The following is a 12,344-nucleotide window of genomic DNA, read 5'->3' as shown; positions in this document are numbered from 1 at the left end:
TGCTACATACTTAAATGCCTTCTAAATGTTACGCTATGTCTAATAATCACTTGTTTGTCACTGCTGTTGGGGCATTGACAGAATGTCTGTGAATCATATGCACGCAAAAATAAAGAATTAAAAAAAAAAAAAAAAAAAAATACTTTTCAATAAAAATCGTTTGAAAAGAGATTAAGCTGTGACCTGAAATAACTATGTATAAAACAGCAAACTGACTTTAATTTACCTTCAGATTTGTACAGTAGCTGGGTTTTTCACTAAATATTTTTATGGAATTATATCTGAATGGCAAACTTTAGGCAAAAATAACTGCACTATTTCCACCATTAAAATTCTATATTTAGTGAATATTCCTGTAGGAGATACAATTTGACTGTGAAAGAGCACAAATTCCAGAAAGTGCATAAAGGCTGCACAGTCACTTGACAAAGGAAGAATAAATGAACAAATAAATGTGTGTTCTTTGTATTCTTTTTTCTTTCATTCCATAGGATGCAATGTGAGAACTAGTAAAAAGATTGAAACCACTCGCAAATGATGCTTATCCTCTTGGCTGTGTAGTTAAACAAAGAAGAAGACTAGTATGCATACAGAGGGACTTGGTCAGTGGCCCCCCTCCCCTATATTGAGCATTAGTGATGTCCCGAACTGTTCGCTGGCGAATAGTTCCTGGCGATTGGCGAACATCGCTTGTTCGCGTTGAGTAAACTTTGAGTAAACTTTGTCATCATTGAGTAAACTTTGACCCTGCCTGTACCTCACAGTCAGCAGACACATTCCAGCCAATCAGCAGCAGACCCTCCCTCTCAGACCCTCCCACCTCCTGGACAGCATCCATTTTACATTCATTGTGAAGCTGCATTCTTAGTGAGAGTAGGGACAGTGTAGCTGCTGCTGATTTGATAGGGAAATTGATAGCTAGGCTAGTGTATTCAGTGTCCACTACAGTCCTGAAGGACTCATCTGATCTCTGCTGTAAGGACAGCACCCCAAAAAGCCCTTTTTAGGGCTAGAACATCAGTCTGCTTTTTTTTTTGTGTAATGTAATTGCAGTTGCCTGCCTGCCAGCCTGTGTGTCAGGCTCACAGCATATACTGTGCCCACTTGCCCAGTGCCACCACTCACTCACTGGTGTCACAATAGCTTGCATTTAAAAAAAAAACAAAAAACTTTTTTGACTGTAATATAATAGCAGTCAGTTTCCTTCACTAGTGTGCGTTTCAGGGCCTGCCCAGTGCCACCACTCACTCACTGGTGTCACAATAGCTTGCATTTAATAAAAAAAACTTTTTGGAATGTAATATAATAGCAGTCAGTTTCCTTCACGAGTGTGCGTTTCAGGGCCTGCCAGGGCACAGTGTCACACCAGTGCCACTCATATCTGTTGTCACAGTAGCTTGCACGCATAGTACCACTAACCAAAAAAAAAATGACAGCTAAAAGCAGGCCACCCCGCAGGGGCCGTCGTGGTCATGGTGCTGTGATTCCCTTTGGCCCTAGAATAATGCCCAGTGTTCAGAGGCCACGTACCCTGAACTTGAAAATTTCTGAGGACATAGTTGACTGGCTAACACAGGACACCCAATCTTCTACAGCTTCCGCTCGGAACCTTAACGCACCATCCTCCTCCAGCTTAGCTACGGGCACCTCTCAAGTTACCACTCGCCCGCCTGCCGCCACCACCAACACTAGCACCACAGCCGCTTCACTTGATCTGTCAGAGGAGTTATTTACACATCAGTTGGAAGAAATGAGTGATGCCCAACCATTATTGCCAGAGGATGTAGATAACAGGGATATGTCTCAGTCAGGCAGCATTACACACGTACGGTGTGATGATGATGATGTTGTACCCGCTGCTGCTTCCTTTGCTGAGTTGTCACGTGGGTGCCCGCTAGAAGAGAAGAAGAACAGGGGGAAAGTTCAGATGGGGAGACAGAGAGGAGGAGGAGGAGACGAGTTGGAAGCAGAGGGAGGTCGTCGCAAGGAGCTAGTGGCACAGTCAGACAGCATGCATCGGCACCCGGGGTCAGCCAGACAGCACGCCAATCAACACATGCTGTTGCCACCACCAGAATGCCGTCATTGCAGAGCTCAGCAGTGTGGCATTTTTTTTGTGTGTCTGCCTCTGACAACAGCGATGCCATTTGCAACCTGTGCCAGAAGAAACTGAGACGTGGGAAGTCCAACACCCACCTAGGTACAACTGCTTTGCGAAGGCACATGATCGCACATCACAAACGCCTATGGGATCAACACATGAGTACAAGCAGCACACAAAATCAAAGCCGCCATCCTCCTCCTGGTCCAGCATCTTCAGCCACGTTAACCACTGCAGTCCTCCTTGCCCCCTCTCAACCATCTGCCCCTCCGTCTCTCGCCTTGAGCAGTTCCTGCTCATCTGCCCACAGTCAGGTGTCTGTTAAGGACATGTTTGAGCGTAAGAAGCCAATGTCACAAAGTCACCCCCTTGCCCGGCGTCTGACAGCGGGCTTGACTGAACTCTTAGCCCGCCAGCTTTTACCATACAAGCTGGTGGCGTCTGAGGCGTTCAAAAAATTTGTAGCTATTGTGACACCGCAGTGGAAGGTACCCGGACAAAATTTCTTTGCACAAAAGGCAATCCCCAACCTGTACTCGATTGTGCAAAAGGAAGTAATGGCATGTCTGGCACACAGTGTTGGGGCAAGGGTCCATCAGACCACTGATACCTGGTCTGCAAAGCATGGTCAGGGCAGGTATATCACCTACACTGCGCATTGGGTAAACCTGCTGACGGCTGCCAAGCATTGAATGCGTGGCTCTGCAGAGGAGTTGGTGACACCGCCACGACTTGCAGGCAGGCCTGCTGCCACCTCCTCTACTCCTCCTACTCCATCCTCTTCCATAACCTCCTCGGCTGAGTCCTCTTCTTCTGCTGCGTCTTGCTCCACATCAACGGCACCTCCCCAGCTCCCCAGGTACTGTTCCACATCCCGAATATGGCAATGTCACGCCGTCTTGGGTTGACTTGCCTGAAAGCAGAGAGTCACACTGGACCAGCACTCCTGTCCGCCCTGAACGCACAGGTGGATCAGTGGCTGACTCCGCACCAACAAGAGATCGGCAAAGTGGTTTGTGACAACGGAAGAAATTTATTGGCGGCATTGCATTTAGGCAAGTTGACACATGTGCCGTGCAGGGCACATGTGTGTAATCTGATCGTACAACGCTTTGTGCATTAGTACCCAGGCTTACAGGACGTCCTTAACCCCTTAAGGACACATGACATGTGTGACATGTCATGATTCCCTTTTATTCCAGAAGTTTGGTCCTTAAGGGGTTAAGCAGGCCAGGAAGGTGTGTGGCCATTTCAGGCGTTCCTACACGTCCATGGCGCACTTTTCTGATATCCAGCGGCAAAACAACATACCAGTGAGGCGCTTGATTTGCGACAGCCCGACACGTTTGAATTCAAAACTCCTAATGTTCGACCGCCTGCTCCAACAAGAAAAAGACGTTAACGAGTATTTGTATGACCGGGGTGCTAGGACAGCCTCTGCGGAGCTGGGATTTTTTTTTCCACGTTACTGGACGCTCATGCACAATGCCTGTAGGCTCATGCATCCTTTTGAGGAGGTGACAAACCTAGTCAGTCGCACCGAAGGCAGCATCAGCGACATCATACCATTTGTTTTCTTCCTGGAGTGTGTCCTACGAAGAGTGCTGGATCAGGTCGTAGATGAGCGTGAAGAGGAAGAGTTTTGGTCACCATCACCACCAGAAACAGCCTTATCAGCATCGCTTGCTGGACCTGCGGCAACGCTGGAAGAGGACTGTGAGGAAGAGGAGCCAGAGGAGGAATGTGGCTTTGAGGAGGAGGAGGAAGACCAACCACAACAGGCATCCCAGGGTGCTCGTTGTCACCTATCTGGTACCCGTGGTGTTGTATGTGGCTGGGGGGACGAACATACCTTCAGAGAGATCACTGAGGACGAGGAACAGGACATGAGTAGCTCGGCATCCAACCTTGTGCAAATGGGGTCTTTCATGCTGTCGTGCCTGTTGAGGGACCCTCGTATAAAAAGGCTGAAGGAGATCGACCTGTACTGGGTGTCCACGCTACTTGACCCCCTGGTATAAGCAGAAAGTGCCTGAAATGTTACCGAATTACGGCAAGTCGGAAAGGATGCAGCAGTTCCAAAATCAATTAAAAAGTATGCTTTACACAGCGTATAAGGGTGATGTCACAGCACAACGGGAATCTAACAGGGGAAGAGGTGAAAGTAATCCTCCTCCTCCTCCCACGACCACGCCAGCAAGGACAGGACGCTTTACAGACATGTTGTTGATGGAGGGCTCCACCCTCAGAGAACGACTCGACCGACAGGTAGCAGACTACCTCGCCTTAACTGCAGATATCGACACTCTGAGGAGCGATGAACCCTTTGACTACTGGGTGTGCAGGCTTGACCTGTTGCCTGAGCTATCCCAATTTGCGATAGAACTTCTGGCCTGCCCCGCTTCATGTGTCCTGTCGGAAAGGACCTTCAGTGCAGCAGGAGGTATTGTCACTGAGAAGAGAAGTCGCCTAGGTCAAAAAAGTCTAGATTACCTCACCTTTATTAAGATGAATGAGGGATGGATCCCGAAGGGACTAACAGTGGGCGATACATTCGACTAAAAAAGGCCTGATGAGGGGGACTACTTAACACACCACTCCTATCTGGTGGCACATTAGATTGCACGCGCAGTGCCCCAAATTTGAAGTAGGAGGACCGACCAAGCATCTTTTTCCATCTCCCGCTTCCTAAAACCGATGCCTTATATACACGTCCCCTGATAGGGGACGTAACAGGCATTAAACTGATAAGAATAGTTCTACTTAACACACTACTCCTATCTGGTGGCACATTAGATTGCACGCGCAGTGCCCCAAATTTGAAGTAGGAGGACCGACCAAGCATCTTTTTCCATCTCCCGCTTCCTAAAATCGATTCCTCATATACACGTCCCCTGATAGGGGACGTAACAGGGATTAAACTGATAAGAATAGTACTGGGAATTAAAAGCAGCCCTGGAAAAAAATTATTTACCAGCCCCATAATGCGTCACGCCAGCATAGTGTGCAAATACAGCGTTAGAAAAGATAATTTAAGATTAAAAATTATTACTCCAACGTGAAAAACAGCACATATAGGCTTCAAAAAAACCAAGAGTGCAGATTTATTTTAAGCAGAAGTGCCTTTGCAAATAACCAATGTTTCAGTCCAACTACGTTGACATATTAAGAAATGCTTGGTGATGGGACGGAAATGGTGAATGTATGTAGGGCACAACTGTAAAAAATGACGGTATCTTGTTTATTTTGAAGTCCTGTGGGTGCGCTCTTCACTTTAAATATGTTATTGTGCTGTAGTATGCACCTAGCAACAAGACTGGGCCAATATCTGCTCATTACATATGGTACATATCAATTACATTTCTCTGTGTATTACGTATATATATATATATATATATATATATATATGTACATTAATATATGTGTAAATATAATAGGCATAATTATATATATATATATATATATATATATACACACACACACCCACACCAGTGGCGGATCCAGAGCCTGATCTCGGGAGGGGCACTTATAGATTTAAAGAAATAATCCATGCACAATAACCACTACTGCTCTGTGTAGTGGTTATGGTGCCAGGAGTGCCGGGACCCGCTCCCAGAGTAATTAGTCAAACCGTTTAAGAACAGTTTGACAACTTACCTGGGGTCTGCTGGGATATGGGGCTGTAGTAGGGTATAGGAGCAGTGGTGCAATGTGTGAGGGGTGCAGTTTGCGTGAAAGGTTCAGTGTGTAGGGTGTGTGGGGCAATTTGTGTTTGGGTGCCTGTGTGTGTGTGTGGGGCTAGAGGTCGCAGTGGTGAGAGTGAACTCTAGCCCGTTGCTCCAGCGCTAGAGTTCACTCTCGCGAGAGCTGGAGCGTTGCCACTGTAACCGCGGCATCGCTCTGTACTCGCGCAAGAAGGACCCGGAGGAGCTGCAGGCTGAGCTCCTGGGTCCTCTCTTCCTCCCTCCCCTGCCGGCTGCCTGCATGGTGCCTCCAGAACAGGGAGGGAGACCTCTGATCTCCCCTCCGGTCCGTGAAGGCACATGGTGCTTGGACAGTGCCAGCCTGGGGGGGAAAGGGCAATTGCCCGTTGCCCCCCCCTGGATCCACTATATATATATGTATATATATATATATATATATATATATATATTTCTTTCTCCCCCTCACTGCTCCTCTGTGTCCATGTCTCCCCTCTCCTTCCCAGTCACTCTCTTCCCCCTCTGCCTCTTTCCCCCCTCCCCTTGTGTATCTCTCTCTTCCCCTCTGTTTCTTTTTCCCCCTTTTCCCTGTCTCTCTCTCCCTCTCTAACATCTCTCTATCCCCCTCTTTCTCCCCTTGTGTCTCACTCTCCCTCCCTCTCTGTCTCTCTCTATTCTCCCACTGTCTCTTTCTTCCCTATCTCTGTTTTATTTCCCCCCTCCCCTTGTGTCTCTATATTACAACCCTTGTGTCTCTATATTACACCCCCTTTGTGTCTCTATATTACCCACCCCTTGTGTCTCTATATTACCCCCCTTGTGTCTCTATATTACATCCCCCCTTGTGTCTCTATATTACACCCCCCTTGTGTCTCTATATTACCCCCTTTGTGTCTCTATATTACCCACCCCTTGTGTCTCTATATTACCCACCCCTTGTGTCTCTATATTACCCACCCTTGTGTCTCTATATTACCCCCTTGTGTCTCTATATTACATCCCCCCTTGTGTCTCTATATTACACCCCCCCTTGTGTCTCTATATTACCCACCCCTTGTGTCTCTATATTACCCACCCCTTGTGTCTCTATATTACCCCCCCTTGTGCCCCTATATTACCCCCCCTTGTGCCCCTATATTACCCCCCTTGTGCCCCTATATTACCCCCCCTTGTGCCCCTATATTACCCCCCTTGTGCCCCTATATTACCCCCCTTGTGCCCCTATATTACCCCCCCTTGTGCCCCTATATTACCCCCCCCCCTTGTGCCCCTATATTACCCCCCCCCTTGTGCCCCGTCCCCTCCATTTACCTGAAATTAGTCAGAGGGGGCCGGCCGCTTTCCAGGCTGGTGCCGTCGGGCCGGGTGGCAGCCTCGCCGGTCCGGCGGCACTTCTAATGCTGAGGACGGAGGAGCATGAAGGAGGAGGGAGGAGCATGTCTCTGTACCATGCTCCCTCACGGTTCATGTGCTGGGAATTGTGGGAACCGCGAGGGAGCATAGTACAGAGACATGCTCCTCCCTCCTCCTTCATGCTCCTCCGTCCTCAGCATTAGAAGTGCCGCCGGACCGGCGAGGCTGGCACCCGGCCCGACGGCACCAGCGTGGAAAGCGGCCGGCCCCCTCTGAGTGTGCCACCGGACCGGCCACCCGGTGGCACATACCTCTGCAGCCCCCAGGTGCCGCGGCCCACCGGGAAATTTCCCGGTATCCCGGTGGGCCAGTCCGACCCTGCTACTTAACACACTACTCCTATCTGGTGGCACATTATATTGCACGCGCAGTGCCCCAAATTTGAAGTAGGAGGACCGACCAAGCATCTTTTTCCATCTCCCGCTTCCTAAAATTGATGCCTTATATACACGTCCCCTCATAGGGGACGTAACAGGGATTAAACTGATAAGAATAGTATTACTTAACACACTACTCCTATCTGGTGGCACATTAGATTGCATGCGCAGTGCCCCAAATTTGAAGTAGGAGGACCGACCAAGCATCTTTTTCCATCTCCTGATTCCTAAAATCGATGCCTTATATACACGTCCACTGATAGGGGACGTAACAGGGATTAAACTGATAAGAATAGTACTACTTAACACACTACTCCTATCTGGTGGCACATTAGATTGCACGCGCAGTGCCCCAAATTTGAAGTAGGAGGACCCACCAAGCATCTTTTTCCATCTCCCGCTTCCTAAAATCGATGCCTCATATACACGTCCCCTGATAGGGGACGTAACAGGGATTAAACTGATAAGAATAGTACTACTTAACACGCTACTCCTATCTGGTGGCACATTAGATTGCACGTGCAGAGCCCCAAATTTGAAGTAGGAGGACCGACCAAGCATCGTTTTCCATCTCCCGCTTCCTAAAATCGATGCCTTATATACACGTCCCCTGATAGGGGACGTAACAGGGATTAAACTGATAAGAATAGTACTACTTAACACACTACTCCTATTTGGTGGCACATTAGATTGCACGCGCAGTGCCCCAAATTTGAAGTAGGAGGACCGACCAAGCATCTTTTTCCATCTCCCGCTTCCTAAAATCGATGCCTTATATACACGTCCCCTGATAGGGGACGTAACAGGGATTAAACTGATAAGAATAGTACTACTTAACACACTACTCCTATCTGGTGGCACATTAGATTGCACGCGCAGTGCCCCAAATTTGAAGTAGGAGGACCGACCAAGCATCTTTTTCCATCTCCCGCTTCCTAAAATCGATGCCTTATATACACGTCCCCTGATAGGGGACATAACAGGGATTAAACTGATAAGAATAGTACTACTTAACACACCACTCCTATCTGGTGACACATTAGATTGCACGCGCAGTGCCCCAAATTTGAAGTAGGAGGACCAACCAAGCATCTTTTTTCATCTCCCACTTCCTAAAATCGATGCCTTATATACACGTCCCCTGATAGGGGACGTAACAGGGATTAAACTGATAGGAATAGTACTACTTAACACACCACTCCTATCTGGTGGCACATTAGATTGCACGCGCAGTGCCCCAAATTTGAAGTAGGAGGACCGACCAAGCATCTTTTTCCATCTCCCGCTTCCTAAAATTGATGCCTTATATACACGTCCCCTGATAGGGGACGTAACAGGGATTAAACTGATAGGAATAGTACTACACCACTCCTATCTGGTGGCACATTAGATTGCACGCGCAGTGCCCCAATTTTTTTCATCTCCCACTTCCTAAAATCGATGCCTTATATACACGTCCCCTGATAGGGGACATAACAGGGATTAAACTGATAGGAATAGTAGTACTTAACACACCACTCCTATCTGGTGGCACATTAGATTGCACGCACAGTGCCCCAAATTTGAAGTAGGAGGACCGACCAAGCATCTTTTTCCATCTCCCGCTTCCTGGGTGGAGGAAGAGAGACCTTCAATGACATCAGTGAGGACAAGGAACGGGACATGGCTAGCTTGGTATCCAACCTTGTGCAAATGGGGAGTTTGCGGTTGTGCAAATGGACTGTTTGCGGTTGTTTGCGGTGCGTTAAACGAGGAGTTTGGTCTGTCACTGTGAAGCGGGCGTAACCCTTACACTACCTGATCGATACAACATCATACCTGATGTTTTAAAGCACGTTATTCCAAACAATTTAGGAATGTTAGGTGATTTATGCCCTTTATGGATTAAAACCAGACTCTGCATCAACTATGTAATTTTCCATGGGGGTTTTGCCATGGATCCCCCTCCGGCATGCCACAGTCCAGGTGTTAGTCCCCTTGAAACAACTTTTCCATCACCATTGTGGCCAGAAAGAGTCCCTGTGGGTTTTAAAATTCGCCTGCCCATTGAAGTCTATGGCAGTTCGCCCAGTTCGCCCGTTCGCGAACATTTGCGGAAGTTTGCATTCGCTGTTCGCGAACCGAAAATGTTATGTTCGCGACATCACTATTGAGCATGTGATTGGATACTTGTCGAAGCACTGGATAAGTGGCACAAGGACTCTTTAAAGGGATGACAGGACATTGCCAGCTGGGATCAGTGCTCTATATCTGTTGCATTTTTACTCAACTGGCTACCAGCCAAGGTGGGGTGATCAATTTCCAAGGGCAGTAGAAGTGGCCAGCTGTATAGGTTGCAGTTGCCAAAGACACTACTGACAAAGACAGACTGAGCACTTTAGCTAATTGGTCATGGACCGAGGCCCTGAGGCCCCTGTGGGCCAGACTGTCTCTTCTGGACAACAATACATTCCTATTAGCAAACAAACAGTTCATTTAATATCCATATGTCATACTACAAGCAAGCCTTTAAGTCCCACAATACTAGTCAGGCCTTACAAGTTACTGTCCTAACACTCTGGCGTTCTGTTTGAGATGTTAAACTGTCGGAGGGCAACATGATACACATTTGGTGGGAATATTGGGGAATCAGACTGCATGGGAGGAAGTGTGCACGCTCATACCTGCACTGAATATTAAAGATATTCCCCATGACACACTTACATACCTATTTTTCTTGTTCCGCCAGGGTTTAGTCAAAACCTCTAAACAGGTGGTGACAATAATTGCCTTGGCAGCGAGAAACGTAATAGCAGTCCATTGTAAACAAACACTATGTCCCTCTAAGATCAACAATTTTTAGATTTACGAAAGTATGACCACTAACTTACTCACAAAAAACAACCTCTTCACAGACACCTGGAAACCATGCCTACCCCCATCAGACTCTCCCCTAGTCTTCAATCCTTTAAGAAGTGCCTTAAAACCCCATCTCTTTAGGAAAGCTTATGGCCTCCCAAAGTAACCTCTACCTCACACACCTGTCTCTTGCTCTCTCCTATAGAGCAGCGCTTTACTCTCTCCTCCAGCCCTGCTTCACTCCCACCTTATTTGACTGATATTCCTGTCCTAATGTGTCTTATACCCAACCTCCTATAGACTGTAAGCTCGTTTGAGCAGGGTCCTCTTCAACCTATTGTTCCTGTAAGTTTTCTTGTAATTGTCCTATTTATAGTTGCATCACCCCTCTCATAATATTGTAAAGCACTATGGAATCTGTTGACGCAATATAAATGATAATAATAATAATAATAATAATAATAATAACTATATGTCCACCAATCATTAACGACACAATGAGATAAAAAATGTAAATAACACACTGCACAAGTATAACAGATTATTCCCCACATAATTCACGACCACTACCCTCTACCCAGCAGGAGACAGTCCGTGGCTCTATATACCTATGTGAAGATATCTTATTGTTAGGTTATGAGTAGTACTCCATTTTTTCCCTCCCCCTACTCCACCCCAAAGACATTGGAATATCCAACCCAATAGAATGTTTCGACAGGCTAGTGACAAGAATGAGCCTTGCTGTTTGAGTATTGTTATACTTACCCGCATTGGTCGATGATGTCTAAATATTTCTCATCCTGTATGTGAAATACTTTGCTTGCCCCATGCATTGTACCTCTTGCTATGACAAGCTCAAAAAAACATTGATACAATGTTTTTTTACTGTCCACTGCAAATCTGAAGCTTCCATGGCACACTTACCGGGGGTATAATTCTACTCACCAGGGCTTAATTGCCACTTGCCAATGACTAGTAGACAAGTGAAAATGTTGAGCCCTACTGCAAGGATTATATATAGGTTTATGTATGTATGTATATATATATACACACAGATTAATAGATGGATGGCAAATGGAAAGATAGAGAGATTAATAAACAGATACAAACAGGGTTATATTGGCAGAGAGAGGGGCAGAATCAGCTGAATAAAGGATAAATTGATGCTTACATTATAATAAAAATAGACATATCAATCTTTCATTAGAGTTAATAGAAAGATGCTGTTCGATTACTAGATATAAAGGTGGTCACACACCTGATTGTAGGTGCAGTTCTTCTTTTTGCACTTGTCACACTGTAGAAAGTCTGTTTGTGTTCCACCAGTTTTTGCCATTTGATGCTCCCTAATGGCTTCTTGTGTTAGAGTGTTCCTGAGTTCCCGCAGCTCATCACTGGCCATCTCCTGGCAATTATGGAAAAATGGCATCAGGCATCAATGAACAGAGGACACATCAAGGGCATTTAAACCAACTTTAATGAAACAACGACTCTGTGATTACCTAATATAATGGAGGGAAGGAAAAAGAGCAAATAAAGGATGGATTATCAAATGTGTAGTTACCACAGATCATCATTGTTCTTACCTCTGCTGTCATTATTGCAATTCTTTGGGGGGTCACCACTCCACAAAGAACATTCCGTCTGAGATTTGGATTCTTTGGATCCTTTAAGTTGCTGATGCGACTCCTGACCCTGTTCCTATATTTCATGTCAGTGACCTTCATCTCATTGTATATACGTAAGAAGGTTAAGGACAATGACCTTGTATAAAAACAGTTGCAGAAAGACACAATGGCAGAGACAAAACATGTATAAGACGTGAAGAATGTTCCTCCAACTCATGGGAAAAACAAATAAAAAGTATATAGAAGATGCAACTCACAGATGTAACATGATATCCCTTATTGATGT

The 12,344-nt window shown here is 46.4% G+C and overlaps 1 protein-coding gene across 6 annotated transcripts in view; it reads right to left on the bottom strand.

Annotated features, from left to right (window-relative positions):
* LOC134610691 (transcription elongation factor A protein 3-like) overlaps positions 1-12,344 on the bottom strand; it is an 87,309-nt gene that overhangs the window by 30,543 nt on the left and 44,422 nt on the right. For all 6 annotated transcript variants that reach the window (XM_063453856.1, XM_063453828.1, XM_063453838.1 and 3 more), the window contains 2 exons: positions 12,017-12,171; positions 11,689-11,835 (listed from right to left, as the gene is read on the bottom strand). In XM_063453856.1, the coding sequence (XP_063309926.1) occupies positions 11,689-11,835; positions 12,017-12,171 (302 nt within the window). The remainder of the gene's footprint in view (positions 1-11,688; positions 11,836-12,016; positions 12,172-12,344) is intronic.

Source organism: Pelobates fuscus, chromosome 1 (assembly GCF_036172605.1).
Source record: "Pelobates fuscus isolate aPelFus1 chromosome 1, aPelFus1.pri, whole genome shotgun sequence".
Lineage (NCBI taxonomy): Eukaryota > Metazoa > Chordata > Amphibia > Anura > Pelobatidae > Pelobates > Pelobates fuscus.
Note: the sequence above shows the minus strand (reverse complement) of the source record. Positions and strands in the feature narration are given on the sequence as shown.